The 17,759-nt window shown below is 50.3% G+C and overlaps 1 protein-coding gene across 1 annotated transcript in view; it reads left to right on the plus strand.

The window, feature by feature from the left end:
* The first annotated feature begins 1,077 nt into the window (after window positions 1-1,077).
* The window catches only part of TTLL8 (tubulin tyrosine ligase-like family, member 8), a 36,805-nt gene continuing 20,123 nt past the window's right edge, over window positions 1,078-17,759 (plus strand). The window contains exons 1-7 of the mRNA XM_008568965.1: window positions 1,078-1,294; window positions 1,406-1,456; window positions 8,814-8,893; window positions 11,824-11,953; window positions 13,510-13,583; window positions 15,788-15,916; window positions 17,110-17,224. Of these exons, the coding sequence (XP_008567187.1) occupies window positions 1,078-1,294; window positions 1,406-1,456; window positions 8,814-8,893; window positions 11,824-11,953; window positions 13,510-13,583; window positions 15,788-15,916; window positions 17,110-17,224 (796 nt within the window). The remainder of the gene's footprint in view (window positions 1,295-1,405; window positions 1,457-8,813; window positions 8,894-11,823; window positions 11,954-13,509; window positions 13,584-15,787; window positions 15,917-17,109; window positions 17,225-17,759) is intronic.

Here is a 17,759-nt window from a genome sequence, read left to right on the forward strand (position 1 = left end):
GGGAGCCGATCCCGGGTGAGCGCGCCCCCGGCCCTCGGAACCGGACGCGATCGCCCTCCCCGACTCCCGCCCCGGGCCTCCGCAATTCCAGACCACTCCCCCCAGAACCCAGACCTCCCACCCAGCCCCGCTTAGAACCCCAGAACCTCCACCTCCCAGCCCACCCCAGGCCCAGACCTGATCCCCTGCCCTCCCCCTCTTCTTACAACTCCCTTAATGCCCACACCCTCGGCCGTCAGAACCGCAGACCTCCCCTCCCCAACCCCAGACCTGTCCCTCCAACCACAGACCTGTCCCTCCAACCACAGACCCCACTCCCCAACCCCAGACCTGTCACCCTCAACCCCAGACCTGTCCCTCCAAGCCCAGACCTGTCACCCTCAACCCCAGACCTGTCCCTCCAAGCCCAGACCTGTCACCCTCAACCCCAGACCTGTCCCTCCAAGCCCAGACCTGTCACCCTCAACCCCAGACCTGTCCCTCCAAGCCCAGACCTGTCACCCTCAACCCCAGACCTGTCCCTCCAAGCCCAGACCTGTCACCCTCAACCCCAGACCTGTCCCTCCAAGCCCAGACCTGTCACCCTCAACCCCAGACCTGTCCCTCCAAGCCCAGACCTGTCACCCTCAACCCCAGACCTGTCCCTCCAAGCCCAGACCTGTCACCCTCAACCCCAGACCTGTCCCTCCAAGCCCAGACCTGTCACCCTCAACCCCAGACCTGTCCCTCCAAGCCCAGACCTGTCACCCTCAACCCCAGACCTGTCCCTCCAAGCCCAGACCTGTCACCCTCAACCCCAGACCTGTCCCTCCAAGCCCAGACCTGTCACCCTCAACCCCAGACCTGTCCCTCCAAGCCCAGACCTGTCACCCTCAACCCCAGACCTGTCCCTCCAAGCCCAGACCTGTCACCCTCAACCCCAGACCCTCAAACCCAGACCTGTCCCTCCAACCCCAGACCTGTCACCTTCCAACCTCAGACCCCCTCCCCGCCCCGCGGCATCCCCGACTCTGCTCATGGCCGCGCCCCTCTCTGGCAGGGTCCGGAAGCGGAAAGGTCGAGGCGCTGGAGGCCGGCATGGAGCAGGGCGCGACCAAGCGGCTCTCGTCCGCGGCTTCGCAGAGAACAGTCCGGAGCGCAGAGAACAGTCCGTACTGCCGGCGTCCTCCGTGCGCTCGCCTAGAGCCACCTAGCGGTTCAGACGCGCTGTCCCGGCTGCGCTCAGCTTTAGCGAACACGTGGACGGGGGTGGCCAGAAGCCCGGAGCGCAGGGGCCGGGCCTTCCTGGGAATCGGTGGAAATCTGAATGGGGGGTGTGTGTGTGTGTGAAGGGCCCTCCAGGTAGCGGAGCGGACACGCTGCGCTTTCCTCTGCGTCGGGACGTCCTGTTCTTGCCTTTGGTCAGACGTGACGTTCGTTCTGTCGGTAGACGCGGGGGTGAGGGGCCGGGTGTCAGGTAGGTGCAAGTGTAGCTTTGGAAGAAGGTACCACCAATAGTTTGCCAGCCGGAGATGAGCCTCCAGGTGCCTCTGTCCGCGCCAGCACCCGGTAGGGTCGCTGTCACCGCGGCCGCTCTGGTGGCGTTGAGCCCCTTGTCGCGTACCACTGAAGCTCGTCTTTTATGGAGTGCCTGTTCCAGATCTTTGGGCCATTATTAAACTGGGTTGTGGATCTTCTTGACTCGGAGGAATTCTCTGCGTGGGGATGCCTGCTGGGGTCTGCAGCGGCTTTTTCAGTCACTTAATGATTCTTCTTGATAATCAGAACATCTTAATATTAGTGAAGTCTGATTGTCAATCCTTTCTTCTATGGTTGAATTTCTGTGTCTTATTTAAGAAATCTTCGCCTACTCCATAGTCCAGGAGGTGGTATTCTGCGTTTTCTTCAGAAGCTTTACACTGTAGTTTTATTTTTCACGGTTAGGTCCACAACCCATGGGGACTGTGTACAGTGAGGCAGGGTCAGCCGTTAATGTTTCTCCCCCGACTCCCATATGAATTTCCAGTAACTCAGCCCCTGCCTGGCAGTGTCACCTTTGTGGACCATCAGGCTAGGCCTATGTGGGGGTCCTTGTTTCTGCACAGTCATCTTACTGCTTATCCTACTCCATACCACCCTGTTTTAATTCCAGTAGCTTTATAAGTAGTACCATGTGCTGGTATAAAGCCTCTGACCTTGCTGTTCCTCAAGATTGTTTAGGTTTTCTTGGTCTTTTGCTCTGCCCTACACATTTTAAAATCAAATTGTTAATTTACACACACACACACATACACACACACACACGTAGAAATCCTGCTGGGACTTTACTTGTGATTACACTATTCTATAGATCAATTTGGGGGATAATTAACATCTTAACAATATTGAATTTTCTAACCCATGAACATTCAGTTCTCCCTTAATTCTTCTCAGTAATGTTTTGTAGGTTTCGGTGTATAGGTACGCAAGACTTCTTTTGTTAGATTTGCTCCTAGATATTTGATGTTTTAAAATGCTCTTGTAGATGATATTTTTGAGTTCCATTTTTGAATTGTTTCATGTATGTGGAAGTATAATTGATTTTGGTGTACTGACTTGGTATTGGGTGACTTGCTAAATACACTTACGAATTCTAATAGTTTGTAGATTTATTTAGATTTTCTACATGCACAATCATCATCTACAAATCTTTTCAATCTTTATACTTTTATTTCCCTTTCTTGCATTATTGCATTGGTTAGTACTTTCAGAATGACGTTGAATAAAAATGGTATAGTGGACATCTTTGTTTTGTTCCCAAACTCAAGGGGAAAGTGTCCAATATTTCACATGAAGTATGATGCTATAGCTTTAAAGGAAATTCTCTTTTATTCTTGGCTTACTGGGAGTTTTTAAATGAATAGTTATCACTTTTTATCAAATGCTTTCTTCCACATCTATTGAGATGGTAATATGTTTTTCCCTTTAGTCTATTAATGTGGTAGATTATGTTGATAGATTTTGAAATATTAAACCAACTTTGCATTCCTGAAATAAACCACATGTGGTCATGTTATATTTTTTTCTGTGTAACTGTATTTGATTTACAAATATATTGTTCAAGGTTTTTGTGTTTTTTTTTTTTTTTTTACCAGAGAGATTGGCCTGTATTATTTCTTTCTTGTGTCCTTGTCAGGTTTTCGTATTAAATTTATGCCCTAATAAAAAGAGTTGGAATGAGTTTCTTATTTTCCTATTTAATGAAAAGGTTTATGTAAGGTAATTTTTCCCCTTCAATATTTGGAAAGATTGACTTGTGATGCCATTAGAACTGGAGGTTTTGTTTAGGTAACATTTTAATTATGGAGTTAATTTCTTTAACAGAAGTAGGCCTGTCAAGATTTCCTATTTCTTTTATGTCAGTTTTGTGTTTTTCAAGGAGAATGTTCATTTCATATGAGCTGTCAAATTATTGGAGTGTAGATGTTCATAATATCTTCTTATCATTTTAATGTCCATACAATCAGTAGTGATGTCTCCTTTTTCATTCTCGATAGTGGTAATTCATGTTTTCCTTCTTTTTTCTTCATTAATCTGGTTAGAGGTTTATCAATTTTTTAAAAAAATTGTTTCAAAGATTCAACTTTTGGTTTTGTTAGTTTTCTCTATAGTACATTTGTTTTTTATTTAATTGAATTCTGCCCTTATCTTTATTATTTCCTGTCTTCTTTTTTGTTTTTTTAAGTGTAATTATTATTCTCTTTCTAGCCTCTTGGGATGGTAGCACAGATAATTTTCAATTTGTTTTCTAAAACATTCATTTAAAGCTATGAACTTCTCTCTAATCACTATTTTAGCTGCATTGTAATGCTTTGATATATTTTTAATTGTCATTTAATTTTGTCATATTTTCATTATGATTTAATTCAAATCATTTAAAAATTTCCGTTTGATTTTTCCTTGGATCCATGTTTTATTTTAAAGTGTGCTGCTTAATTTTTGACCATTTAGGACATTTTCTAGTTATCTTTTTGTTTTTTTCTAGTTGATTCAACTGTCGTCAAAGGATTTAATCCATATCATTTTAATCCTTTGAAATTTGTTGAGAGTCTATGACTCAGCATATGATCAATGCTGGAAAACGTTTCTTTGTGCATGTAGAAAGTATATCAGCAGTGGTCGGATGTGGTGTCTGTGGATGTCATTCAGGTCTTGCTGGTTATTCATGACATTCAAATTTGCTATATTCTACTGATTATTTAATCTTTCATTTACTAAGGGAAGTAGGATAAAATATCCCAATATAACTGGATTTTCTATGCCAGTTAGTTCTGTCAACTTGTGTTTTTATATATTTTGAAGCTCCATTACTAGGTATGTACATATTTGGACTTTTTATGTCATCATAGTGAATTGATCTCTTCAGTATTATGAATATCTTCTGTCTTATTAATTATGATGATTTTATTAAATTTTGTAAATATTTTCTAAATAAATATTAGTGTGTATCTAGATATTTACTAAATATTTACTATTATCTCTAAAGATGACTTTTTTAAATAACCAAACTATTTTTCACACTCAATAAATTGAAAAATAATTCTTTAATAAAATATAATACCTACAAAATATTCATGTTTCCCCAGTTTCCCCCCAAACAACTGTACAGTTGGTTTGTTCAGATCAGAATCTTGTCACAGACCACATGCTGGTTGTTTTATCTCTTGATTACCTTTTAATGTAGAATAACCAATCCTCTTGCCTGATGTTTCCAGGATGTAGACTTATTGAAGAGGACAGCCTCTTGTTCTGAGGAAGTCCCACCTCTGGGCTTGGTCTGGTGCTGTTTAGCCTGTTCCTATGTCTCCTGTTTGTGCCCTGTGGTCTGGAGGTGAGGCTAGAGAGTTGATGTGACTTTGCCAAGACTCCTTCCAGGTGATGCTGTGTTTTTTGTTTTCCCCGTCGTGTCCGGCTGTGCCATCATCCCTGTTTCGACTGGTCACTGGATCACTGCTGGCCAGATGCCTCTGTCGTCGAGTTGCCTTTCCCGGGGGCAGCTCTGAAGGGTGGCGCTTTGGCACCAGGAACCTTCTGGGTGTTGACATCATCTCTGCTGTGGACGGTCCCTAGAACCAAACTCCAAGCTGAGATTAGGATGTAGGAGGCTGACTAGGGAGTCCTTCTGGATTGGTGCCTGTGAGGTTGTGCTGAACACGGACTCGGGCAAGGGAGGAGAGGGCTGTGATGCCTTCGGAACAGAGGCTGCGGCCAACCCCACCAGGAGCTCTGAAGCTGGGGCCCTGTCAGGGTCGTCCTGAACTGGATGGCTGCCCTCTGGGAAGGTGTGACTTCCATCAGGGCATGAGAGAGACTCAGGAAATGTGAGGTGCAGGTACTCCTTGCAGAGCAGGAAATGGGAGCCTGGTCAGGAAGGAGGTCTCTGTGGCCTCCACACCTCCCACCCACCTTCTCCTAGGTGTTCAGCATTCCTTGGGGGCCCCCCACACCGGCCAGCTGCACTCTGTGTAAGAAAAGCTCCCTCCCCTGCAGGCTCCTTGACCTCCATGGAGTCCAGATCCTTCCAGAAGGTCTGCTTAGGTGCTTTTTCTGGTCCTGAGTTTCTGGTCTTCAGGGAAGGTGTTTGCATGACAGGCATCCCCGACGGGCGAAGGAGGTTTCTGTTCATGGCCCCCTCGCTCTTGAGAGTCTTTGTGGACATCTGGACATGCAAACGGTCAGCTTGCTCGGTCAGGCACTGTCTATTTTGTGATGCTCCTGTGGTCTCCACCTGGCCCAGGCAGTCTCTTCAAGCCACTTCTGTGTCTTTCTGCTGTACCCCACTTGTCTTCAAGGGTCCCTTGATGCCCTGAGATGACCCTGTGCCCCAGACCAGGAGCCCACATTTCTCCAGAGAGCCGTGGCCACTGCGGTGGGAGCAGGTGGTGTGTAGAGACCAGAGTGCCAGGGCCGTTGCTATGCTTCATGAGCTTCCTAATTTGTCAAGGGTGTTAAGCCTGAACATTTTCATTAGTGATGTCTCTGTGTCCCTTTTGCATCTACTGTATGATCTTTCTGTATCTCTGAAGGTGGTGAGTTTCAGTGCTTACTTTTCAAATCCAGCTTCGGAACAGCTCCTCACATACTGCTGGATGCAGTTTGCTGACGTCTTGTGTTTGATTTTGTCATCCGTGTGTGTGTGTGAGTCAGATTGTGATGTCACTTTCTTGTAGTATCCTGTTCAGATGCAGGCATCGAGTAATGCTGGCATCGTAAAACAAGGGACAGAGTGGCCATACCTTTTCTGCTCTCAGAACGAGTTGTATGAGTTTAAATGTTTGGCAGAACTCACCCATGAAGCATCAGGCCTGGAGTTGTCCTAATGGGAAGGTTTTAACCCTCAGATTTAACTTCGTGTTAGGTAGAGAGTCATTTGTTTCTTCTATTTCTTCTTGTGTCTATTTTTGTAATTTGTATTTTTCAAGGAATTTGTCTATTTTATCTCAATTTTGAATCTATTGCCATAAAGTTTGTAATCCTCCTCCTTTTATTTTAAGCATCTAAAGAGTTTTCCTGTCCTGTTATTACTTTTTATGCCTTCTCTTTTTTATCGGTCATTCTCACAAGTGGTTTATTTATTTCATTAGTCTTAAAACTTTGGTTCAGTTAGACTTCTTTGTTGTATTTAAAACATTTCATTCATGTCTGTGCTTTTTTGGTAATTTCTTTGGGTTTAAATTTATGGTGTTCTTTCTAACTTCCTGGGATAGACACTTAACTCATTATTTTTAGTCTTTATTATTTTCTAATAGATGCACATACAGCTAAAAGTTTCTATATAAACACAGCTTTAAACACATCCCACAAGATTTTATATCTGGTATTTTAATTATCATTCAGTTTAAAAATATATGCTACTTTCCATCTTGATTTCTCCTTGGACCAATGGATTATTTAGAAACGTATTTGGTAATTTATAAATATGTGGTAGTTTTCTCTTTGTTATTTTGTCCCATTATTGATTTCTAACTTAATTGCTCTGTGGCCAGGAAACATCTGGCCACAATCTGTATGACTCCAAATCCTTTGGAATTTGTCCAGACCTTCTTATGGTCAGTTTTAATAACTGTTCCCTGCGTGCTGGAAATAATGCCTGTGGCAGGCGTGTGCCACGCGTTTGCTAGGTTAAGTTTCTGATGGTCACGTTCAAATCGTTGTCCTCATTGAGAGCTGTGCACGTAACTCTCGGGGTGACTGTGGATGAGTGATCTTTCCCCGTCTTTCTGCCGACCTGTGTTCTGTATGTTTTAAGGGGATGTTATTAGATCATTTTCACTGTCCCACACTTTACTCGCCCCCTTTCCTGCCCGAGGCGCGCCCCCTGTTCTGGTCTCTAAGGCTGTAGACGGATTTTGCCAGCTCCAGAACTTGCTATAAATGGAGTCCCTCACCACGTGACCGTTTTTGTCTGGCTTTGTCAGATGTACACGTCATGAATATTTTCCCCAGCCTGTGGTTTGCCTTTCATTTTCTTAAAGCAGAACTTCTTACTTTTGATAAAATCAGATTTACCAATTTTAACTTCTAAGATTAGTGCTTTTTGGGTATCGTCTAAGAAAGTTTGGCCTGATCCCGAGTTGTGCGGGCGTGTCCTGCGTGTCCTGCTGGAAGCTTCCCTAACCCTAACCCTAACCCTGACCCTCACCCTGACCCTCACCCTCGCAGGCCTCACTAGTCTTTGCGGTGCTGTCAGGTAGCGGTTGGCACACACGGTTCTCCCAGCACCACCCGCCCATTGCTTTGGGCTTTAGTCTAAATCGTGGGTTTCTGGAGTCCATGGGGTGGGGAGCATGGCGGGGGCAGCACGTGGAGCAGGGGCTGGGTTTGGGCCGCTGCTGCTCCTGACGTCCAGAAGCTGTGGGTCCAGGAGGCATTGGGGGGCCGGGTGGTCTGGGTAGAAGGTGCGGGCGAGTCAAAGCTTGGAGGTCTGAGGGCTTCCACATTTAGGGCCTGGGGAGAGAGACGGGCGTCGGTAAGGGGGGGGAGAGGGCGGGAGCCAGAGGGAAGGGGCTGTTCGTCCAAGTGTCCAGGGCTGCCGGGGGCCAGGACCCAGGGGAGTGACCGTGGGCCCGCCAGCTGCGGCGTCTGGAGAGAGGGGCGTGGGGAGGTTGGGGACCACAGTGTGGAGGCCTCCAGGTATGGGGAGGACGAAGGCTTTCATTTTGATTTTTAAGACGGACAGTGTAACACTTGGTGTGTGTCACGGGAACTCTGGTGGCCAGGGTCAGAGATGGGCCGGTGGCGGGGACAGGTGGCGGGGACAGGTGGCGGAGGCGGCCGTGCTCTGGGAGGGAGGGAGGACGCCAGCGGGTAAGAGGGGCCCAGGCGGGCCGAGGAGGGGCGGCCGGTCCTCTGGCCGCGGGAGCCTAGGGAATACGTGGTGCAAGTGTGGGGGGTTGTGGGCAAGGAGGGGACAGAAGGGACGAGGCGCGGGGTGAGGAGGCAACGTGGGGGTGGGCAGAGGCTGCAGGGCTGCAGGTGGAGGGCCGGGAGGGGCAGAGCCCACGGGGCTCCTGTGGTCCGCGCTTCTGGGACTCAGGATGGGGTGGGGCGGTGGGGAGTGTGTGGGCGTGGCGTGGGGTGTGGGCGTGGCGTGGGAAGCACTGGGCGTGGCGTGGGGAGTGTGGGCGTGGCGTGGGAAGCACTGGGCGTGGCGTGGGGCCCCTGTGGGCTGGCGGTGGGAGTGTTGGCAGGCGTGGAGTCCCTCCGCCGGGTCTCCAGGTCGGTGCTGGAATGTCACCAGTTAAGAGCGCTTGGGCGCTCTTTCCTTTGCCTTGATATCTGTTTCTCTTTTGCAGATTTAAAACGAGACTCGGCTTCTTCTCCCACGTTAGACAGATACAAAATAGCAAGACAATTAACAGAGAAAGCAATCAAGGTAAACGCTGCTTGGCGGTTTGTGGGAAAAGAGTCACCTTTTTTTTTTTTTTTTTGTCTTTTGTCTTTTTCCGTGTCCGGCAACGGATCGCAACCCTCAGTGTTGCCCCCGTACCGGACCGGGGACCGGCAACTGGCATCCAGTGCGCCACCGGGCCGGCCCAACCTTTTTAAAATTATGAAATCATTGTCTTCATTTTAGTAATGTTTATTTGTCCCAAAGGCTATTTTGTCCCATATTTATGTTGTTTTATTTTCTAACTTATCTGTAGGCTTATGCTTTTGATGATCTCTTGTAAACAAAATAGTTGGGTTTTTTTGTCTGTTTCTTTGTTGTCATTTTTTCAAATCGGGCCTGGCACTCTTTGCCTTTTAACTGGAGCATTTAGTGTATTTATCTATAATTAAACCACCAGTATATTCAGGTATTTCTACCTCCTCGTTTCAGTCATTTGGTATGTCCTGTCTGTTCACTTTTCCTCTCCTTTCATGCCTTCTTCTGCACTGATTACTTTTTTTAAATTCCATTTTCCCCTCTCTTATATGTTAGAAATCTTACATTCTGTTTTTATTCTTTTTGTGGTTCCTTCAGGAATTGTATTCTACTGACTTACTAAAAGTAATCCATTCTTTTAAAGTTATTTGATTTGACCACAACTCAGCAGGGTGTTGGGGTGGACAGGAGGTCTTGCAGAGCTGTGGGGTGCTGGCCCACTGCTCCCTCAGCACAGCCTCTGCTGGCGACCAAGCTTGTCCACATGCCCTGTCCATTGGGGACGGTGGGGGGGAAGGCATTGGGCAGATTTTCCAAGTAGGAGGAGGCTCAGAGAGATCCTCTGACCTGCACAATCCCTCATGAGGGCGCTGGAGTACAAACTCACCGCTTCCAGCACAGGCGTGAGCTTGCTCTGGTGTGCGCTTCTGGTGAGGTGTGCAGGTCCTCCTGCTGGGACCTGCGTCAGCTGTCTTAGGCTGCATCACAGGTTTCCTTGGGCTCAGCTGCATAAAACAGCATCATGTGTTGTCCCACAGTCTGTGTGGGTCCAGAGTCTGGGCGTGGTCATAGACATTGACATCCAGATAGGCCTGGACACTCATCTAGGGGCACAGCCATGAAGCATCATCCCCCAAGCTCCCCCCGGGTGTTGGCAGAGCTCGTCTCCTGTGGTGTCCTGCTTCTTCAAAGCCAGCAGTAGCGGGGAGAGTCTCTGCTGTTTTGAGTCCCTAACTTCAGGAAGTCCACGGACCCTCTATTGAAGGACTTGCCTGTTAGGTCAGGCCCACCCAGGATAATCTGTCTTTTCATTAAATCAAAGTCAACTGATTAGGGACCTTAATTACATCTGCAAATCCTGTCACATTTGCCAAATAATGTCAATAATCATGGGAGCAATGTTCCACACCTTTGCAACATGCTACTATTGGTAAAACAGTTCACAGGCTCAGGGGAGGGGACTCCTTGTGGGCCACCATAGGTAGGTCCACTGCAGGACCCTGGTGCATCTAAGCCACTTCCCCCGGCCCTGCCCCTGCTGATGATGCATGTGTTTGCCAACCCTGCAGGTGACCATGTGCAGACCATGTCTCTGCCTTTGCCCAGCAGCTTGGGCCAGGACTGCAGCATGGCCATTCCTCTCCTGCCCTTTGCCCCTTGCTGGGAGGTCAGGGCAGGCGCAGGCCTGTGCATGCCACCATCTGCCATCTGCCTGCCTCAACCCCAGGCAGCTGAGTCATTTCCATGGTGACAGGTGCAGAGCCAGCTGCTTCTGGTCTGGCCGGCACCATGGTACTACTGCCCTTGGCCCTCCCTAGGCTGCCCAGTGGTTCCTCCCCCGTCCTCAAACCTCAGGCAACATGCTCCACCCAAATATGAGGGACGGTCACCTTCCTAGAGAGAAGAAAGCCACACAGGACAGTCCTGCATGGCTGCATCTCCCCTCACTTCCAAAATCCAGACCACATCCTGAGTTGGGATTGCTCCTGGCTATGTCTTTGGAATCACCCATTTTCCTGGTTCTGCTGTGGCCTTCTAGCCCTTTGCTTGTGTGTGAGCACCTCTGTGTGCCAGACCCCCATGACAAAGCAGACATACATAGAACAGCGGCTGTCCATCAGTCTCCCCTGCAGGTGGGCTATGTCCCCCCAGACGCACTCACACACACACATACACACCCTTTGTTTTAGATGTTTCCAGTGTTCTTGAAGCAGGACATGGATGTCTTCCCACGAGTGCATGGTCTGTCTCCTTTTGCTTTGAAAACTCCTCTTATAGGGAAATCATAACTATACAGGGCCTATTGCCCAATGCACAGCAAGTCACACACTGACCCCAGTCTTTGCAGCAGAGAAATGTTTAATTGCAAGGTAGCCAAGCAAGAAGATAGGAGAAATAAATCTCAAATCTGCCTTGTCAGCAGTGCAAAAGAAGGCAAATTTATGGGGAAGTAGCTGAGCTGGTGTGAGGCATGGTGGGTCATGATTGGTTAAAGGTTTGAGAGGGTCTTTAGCAATTCATGCAGGTGCAAGCCATCTGCACACCTCTGCATGGGTGGCATGTTCAAAAACTGGCAGCATTAGCAGGATCTGCAGGTGGAGTTTTCGGCCCTCTGATGCCAAAAGGTCACCTTGCAGACATTTGCTCAGGTTCAGCAGAGAGGTCTACAGGCTCAACCAGTTTAGCCTGGTTTGTGCTGAGCCAAGCTGACTCTCAGTGTCCTGCAAAACACTTCAGACGAGTAACTTGTGACTTCTGCACCAGCAGCATTAGGTTAAAGACAGATAGGAAGAAATAGAGTGAGAGTTAGTTATGGAAATTAATGAAAGAAGAAACAATTTAAACAGGGAATACATTTTAACTGAAAAGTCACCCATGACAAAAAAATCAACTTGTTTTTCAGTTCTTTAATTTAAAATAAGCTCTTGCCATTTTAGGAAAAGAAGATTTTCTCTATCTGTGGACACTACCCAGTGATCCGGGCCGCTCTGCGGAGAAAGGGCTGGGTGGAAAAGAAGTTCCAGCTTCAGCCCAAGGTCATTTCAGATGTTGAGGATGAAGGTGAAGGTCACTGAAGAATCCTGAAGATGCCTTCTCTTTCAGTGTGGGACATTTGTGTGTCTGTCACAGAGTGGGGAGGGTCACCATCCTGGGTGTGGTGACCACTGTTACACCTCTCGCTGTGCAATGGAGACGCAAAAGAGATTACTCAAAGCAACATGAATGTGATGAGAAGCCCAAAGGGACTGCACCTCAGCAACTCCTCTGCTAGAAGGAGAAACTGGGTGCAGCCCTGAGTCAGTTTTTGCTTCAGTTTTTATTGTAAAGACAAGGAAATTATAGGAAAAGAACAAATGGTTAGTCAATCATAGTAAGAACATAAAGAAATTGGCTATGTAACAATCTTCATCCATGCACGCATGGCTCAAAATAGTTTAAACAATATACCATCAAAAGAGTCATAAATCTAAGCCATGTAACATGCAAAAGAAACAATAAGATTATCATTAAAGTGTCTGACTCCTTGAGAAACTCAAAGAAACAGCTTAAAGCAAAATGTGGAACAATCCCCATGAACTAACTAATCTAGCAGAACATCCTTGGAAATCTTAACTCACATATTTTCCCATCATTTAACTTTTGTTGTATTAAGGGTTATTGCCCTCAGAACAATCCCTGTTTTGCTTCAGTTCTCTTGTTCACATTAAAGGTTTTAGCCTGTGTAAGTTTTCTACTCACATATTTTCCCATCATTTAACTTTTGTTGTATTAAGGGTTATTGCCCTCAGAACAATCCCTGTTTTGCTTCAGTTCTCTTGTTCACATTAAAGGTTTTAGCCTGTGTAAGTTTTCTTCTCACAAAAATCTTCCAAAGATCCCATTATATTGACAATCAGTGTATACAATCCTTTACCTAAACAGTGATTAGCATTGATTCAGTGGGCTCTTGTCACCTAGCTGTAGGCTCTTGCCTCCTATCTGAAGACTTTTGTCCCATATATGCATGACCTAAACACCCTATCTAATAATCAAATAGGAATCAAGATTTCTAACCCTCTACAGACCACCCCTCAGGTCTCCACATACATGTATTGGGCCTCTCTGGCTCTGTGTCTACATCACCCTCCCAGTGACCTCCACCCCAGGTGTCCATGCCCAGGGAATGCCCTTTCAAGCCCCTGGTACTGGTCACTTCTTGGCATCCCACGTCCATGCCCAGACCAGACCTCCTCCAGCCCCAGCTCCCCGAAGGCCACTCCTCAGGCTCCCACAGTGCTGGCTGGTCCTCCTTGCTCTCTGCTGTCTGCTCCATCACACTCACCCTGAAGGACATCTCAGCCTCCAGGGGCTCCAGGCACCCTGGTGGGGGTGGTCTTCCATGAACACTCGTTGTTTGGGTACATGAGGGCTCTCACCACATACTCTAAGCCTGGCTCAGGACCCACAGAGGGCACCTGCTCCACCAACAGTGGGCCTCACCTGTGATAAGACTTCTGAGAAAGGAGCAGGTTGCTGTTGTGCCTGCTGTGCTGGGAGCCCGGCCACTGTCGGGATCCCCCCACAGCCAGATACTAGGACCTTTGCTGGCACTGATGTCTCTCTCTGTCATGTCTTGTTTGCAGAAAATAAATGTGTTGTAGTCAAAGAAAATCAGGAAATGGCTCTGGAGAAAACAGACGATATCCACGATGTGATGGTAGGTCCTGGCAGCACGCTCTTCTGAGGGATCCCAGGTGGCCTGGCATTGGGGTGGACCATGTCTTACCAAGGTTTTTCACTCTGTCACTGCTCTTGGTGCCCCTGTCATGGGGGAGGAATGACAAAGCCAGAATCATAAAAGTTCTCGTGACCAGGCAGTGGCCAGACTGGCTGGACTGGGGGTGGGACAAGCCCATCAGTACTGGACAAGCCAGAGGACGGGCCCTAGTGCTCCAGCTCTCCCTGCTCCCTGGCCCAATGGCCCCTGCACACAGGGCACAGCCTGGTGCCAGTAAGTCCTCTCCGTGAGTGTGGAAGGACCGAGGGGCACTGAGCGGCCAAAGTGCTGCAGGATGAGGGGTGGATGGGCCTGGCCAGCAAGTGGGGCAAGGTCTCCAGGAGAGCTGCATGCCCCCCCATGCCAGGCCCAGCCTCACCCCCGGCCTGGCTCTGTCCCCTCCCCTCCATAAAGAAGTAAAAAGACAAACCACCAAGTGGGAAGAGATGTTTGTGGTACATAGAATTTAAAAGATCAAATATCCAGAACATGTGGAGAACTCACAAATAAATAATGAAAAGACAAATAGAAAAAGGGGGGCCGAGCCCGTGGCGCACTCAGGAGAGTGCGGCGCTGGGAGCACAGTAGCGCTCCCTTCGCGGGTTCGGATCCTATATAGGGATGGCTGCCGGTGCACTCACTGGCTGAGCGTGGTGCGACCGTTCTCAAAAAGGACAAAAAAAAAAAAATAGAAAAAGGGGTAAAACTTCGGGCAGGCACTTCACAAATGGCCATGAGCACGTTGTTTCAAGTCCATGGAGTTAATTCCATTTCCATGAAGCAGCACAAGCCCCATGTAGCGACGCATCCGTGCACAGTGAGCGTGTGAAGGAAGCCGCCGTCCTGGCTCGGGCTGCTGCAGCCACGGCCGAGGCGGCTTTTGAACAGCAGATGTTTGTTTCTCACGGCTCCGGAACCTGCAAGTCTGAGGTCAGGTGCAGCACGGCTGTCTTCTCGCTGTGTCCTCACACGGTGGAAAGAGGGCAAGGGTCTCTCTGGGGTCCCTTTTTTGAGGGCACTAATCCCATTCATACTGTCACCTTGGGGGTGAGGATTTCATCATAGGCATCTTGAGGGGACGCAAGCATCCTGTATGCTGCATGTGGAAGGAGAGAGACAGGTTGGTGACCAAGAAGGGTACTTCCACTCGGTTGGTGATGCTCTGTCCTTCAGCCTAGGACACGGTGGTTACTGTGCTACTCTTTGTACTGTTGTATTTCTAACGGAATTCATAACAGGCTTTGAAAAGGAGGCTTGTATCTGAAAGTAGCACCCCGAGCTGTAGATATCACTCTAAGGGCAGCAGAAGGAGGTCGGACCCTGAAAAGAGAACCCAGTGTGCAGAGCCCAACGGCTCAGCCAGCCAGGCCCCTGTGAGTTCTGGAGAGTGATGTTGGCTGCGGGGGTCCCAGCCCCCCCGTCCCTCAGCACAGCAGGGGGCAGCAGGAGGCCCCAGGCCTGGCCTGCACTGACCGCGGGGTCAGAAGAGAGCACGCAGTGGAACGTGGCGTGTGGGATTGTGACCATGCACGTGTGTACTCATGTTCCTGTGTCCGCACATGCTTGTCTGCAAAGACCCACTCAGAAGGGTCTTCACCATGGTGGTGGGTCAGGGGTTATCTTTGGGGGGTAGGATTTTGGGGAATGTTTTCCTCCCCTGCACCTCTTCATATGGTTAGAATTTGTGACCAAATGCATGCTGCTGCTGGTGAGCAGGAACGCAGCTGTGGGCTTCGGCTCCACCCCACGCCCTCCGTGCCCTGCTCTGTACAGTGGGGCAGGAGAAGCCCGTCTCCTGGGGGCCTGGGGAGCTTCTGTGCACCCCATGTCCTTGAGCCCCATGTAGAAACCCATCGGAAGGGCAGCTTGGACCCCACTCACAGCCCCACGGAGGAGGCTGCCTCGAGCTTGAAGCTGTGCACCTGCTCTGGGACAGCAGAAACCGAGTGGCCGTGCTGCTCCCCACGCTCTGCACATGGCAGGCCCTCAAGGGACCTGCGCCAGTGGCCGGCATGAAATGCCTGCAGAGCTCTCGTAGTGCACATGATTTAAAACCTGATTTTCTTCATTCTCAGTTGTGTCCGCCTGGTCAGGAAGACGTGACCTTGGATGTTGGATACTGATGAAGGTTTCTTTCTTGCCAGTCTAGGTTGGTAAAAAATGAAATGCCCTACTTCCTCTGGACCATCAAAAGGGATGTCATTGACTATCACAGCCTGTCCGGTGACCAGATGCTGAACCATTTTGGGAAGACGGCTTCCTTCACCACCAAGGTGAGTGGGAGAGTCTGGGGCCTTGGCAGGAGTGGTCCAGGGCCAGTGCCTGCCTCCCAGGCCCTGCCAGGTGGGGAGGAGGCATCTGGAGGCCGTGCTGTGGTTGGGACAGCTCACGCACACCCGTCACCTCCCAGGTTCTCCCCAGGGCTCCCTGGCACCTCCTGCTGGTGGGTCCGAGGCTGTGGCAGAGTTCCTCAGCACCTGCCCCACCTACCCACAGCCCACAGGGCCCCTGTGCCCCTTGCTCTGTGCCTCTGGGTGGACTGGGGCCACAGAACCCCTTCCTCCAGGGACACAGGCCAAGCCAAAGATGGGGCAGGAGCTGTGGGCCCTGAAGGGGCTCTGGGTCCTTGAGAAAGGTGTTGCCCTCGCCCACAGGGCCTTGATGGGGCACCTCTTGCTCTCGTCACTTCCAGCCTCACAGCACCTCCCGAGGTGGCCCACACACCCATCCACACTGAGGTCTGAGGCACAGGGGTGGGGCCTGCCCAGGACATGCAGATGTGGTGGACCCTACTCGGGAGAGGTCTGGGCAGAAGGGCTTCCCTGGCAGACAGGGAAGATGTGGAAGGGGTCAGGGACGAGGCTCCCAGGTGTCTTGCGAGGGTCAGCTGGCCTCCTGTCCACCTGTCCACCTTGTCTTAGCTGTCTTACCTGCATAGGGGCAGCAAGTCCCATGTCTGCCAGGTGCCCACTGACTGCCCAGTCAGGAGACATTGCTCCCTGCAGAGACCCCCGTGTGGACAGCTGGTCCCCAGCAGGCTCAGCAGTTAGCGGGCTCCGCCTTTCCTGGGCACTGGGCACTGGGCACTTCTTCCCATATGGGCTGATGAAATGGACATTGAGGTGCTGGGATTTCATGACAGGCCTCCTTAACTGTAACTGTCGAGTCTGGGTGGACAGAGCAGTGGGCCTGCGGCCATGTTCCAAGCCCCAAAACCTGTCCTCCTTCCTGGTGTCAGAGCTGCAGGACCCTCTGAGGCCCATTTAGGGACCTAGAGGCAGATGTGGTGCCCACCAGCCCTGGCACTGCAGACACGACCTCTCGCCCTCCCCTGGGGCTGCCCGGCCTGCACTTACACTGGCTGGCCTGGGGGGCTGGGGAGGGGTAGACGGCCAGTCCTCGCCTTGCGAACGTGGTGCAGCTGGGCCACCTGCTGCGGGCCCCTAACATGCCGCTGTCTCTGGAGATCGGGCTGTGCGTGAACATGCGGAGCCTGCCGTGGTACGCCCAGGCCAACCCCGACTCCTTCTTCCCGCGCTGCTATGGCCTCTGCACCGAGAGCGAGAAGCTGGAGTTCCTGGGTGAGTGGCCGGGACCACAGGGGGACCTCAGGTCCACCTAGCAAGGGCTAGTCCAGAAGCTTCCATGCAACATCAGGAAGGTGGGAAGGGAAGGCACTGGGGGCTGGCAAGGCTGCGGAGCAGGACAGGGTGTCTGTGGGCTTGGTTCTGACAGGGTGCAGGGCTGGGGTGGGGAGGCGGGCGTGGCGGGAGCCTCACCGGCATGTGCTGGTTCAGAGCAGCTGGGCATCTTCTCTGCCACATGGTGGGCTGTGGGCAGCCCCCTCTGCTTGGAGCTGGGGCTGGGCCTGGGTCTGCAGGACCCACAGCCATGTTCCAACTTCTGTGCTGGATGAGTGCAGCCCAGCAGAGGAGGGCACAGCCACTCACCATGTCCAGGGAGGTCTAGATGGACTCCGTGAGATGGGGAGTGGGTGGGAGACCACAGAGAGCCATGGTGCCAACAGCAGAGGGGCTTCTAGAGACATCCCTGTGGTCAGTGCTGAGACAGATTGATGGGGCGGGTGCTGAGGACAGAGCACCAGGGAGGGGACTG

This window comes from Galeopterus variegatus, unplaced genomic scaffold (genome assembly GCF_000696425.1).
Source record: "Galeopterus variegatus unplaced genomic scaffold, G_variegatus-3.0.2 Scaffold454, whole genome shotgun sequence".
Classification (NCBI taxonomy): Eukaryota; Metazoa; Chordata; class Mammalia; order Dermoptera; family Cynocephalidae; genus Galeopterus; species Galeopterus variegatus.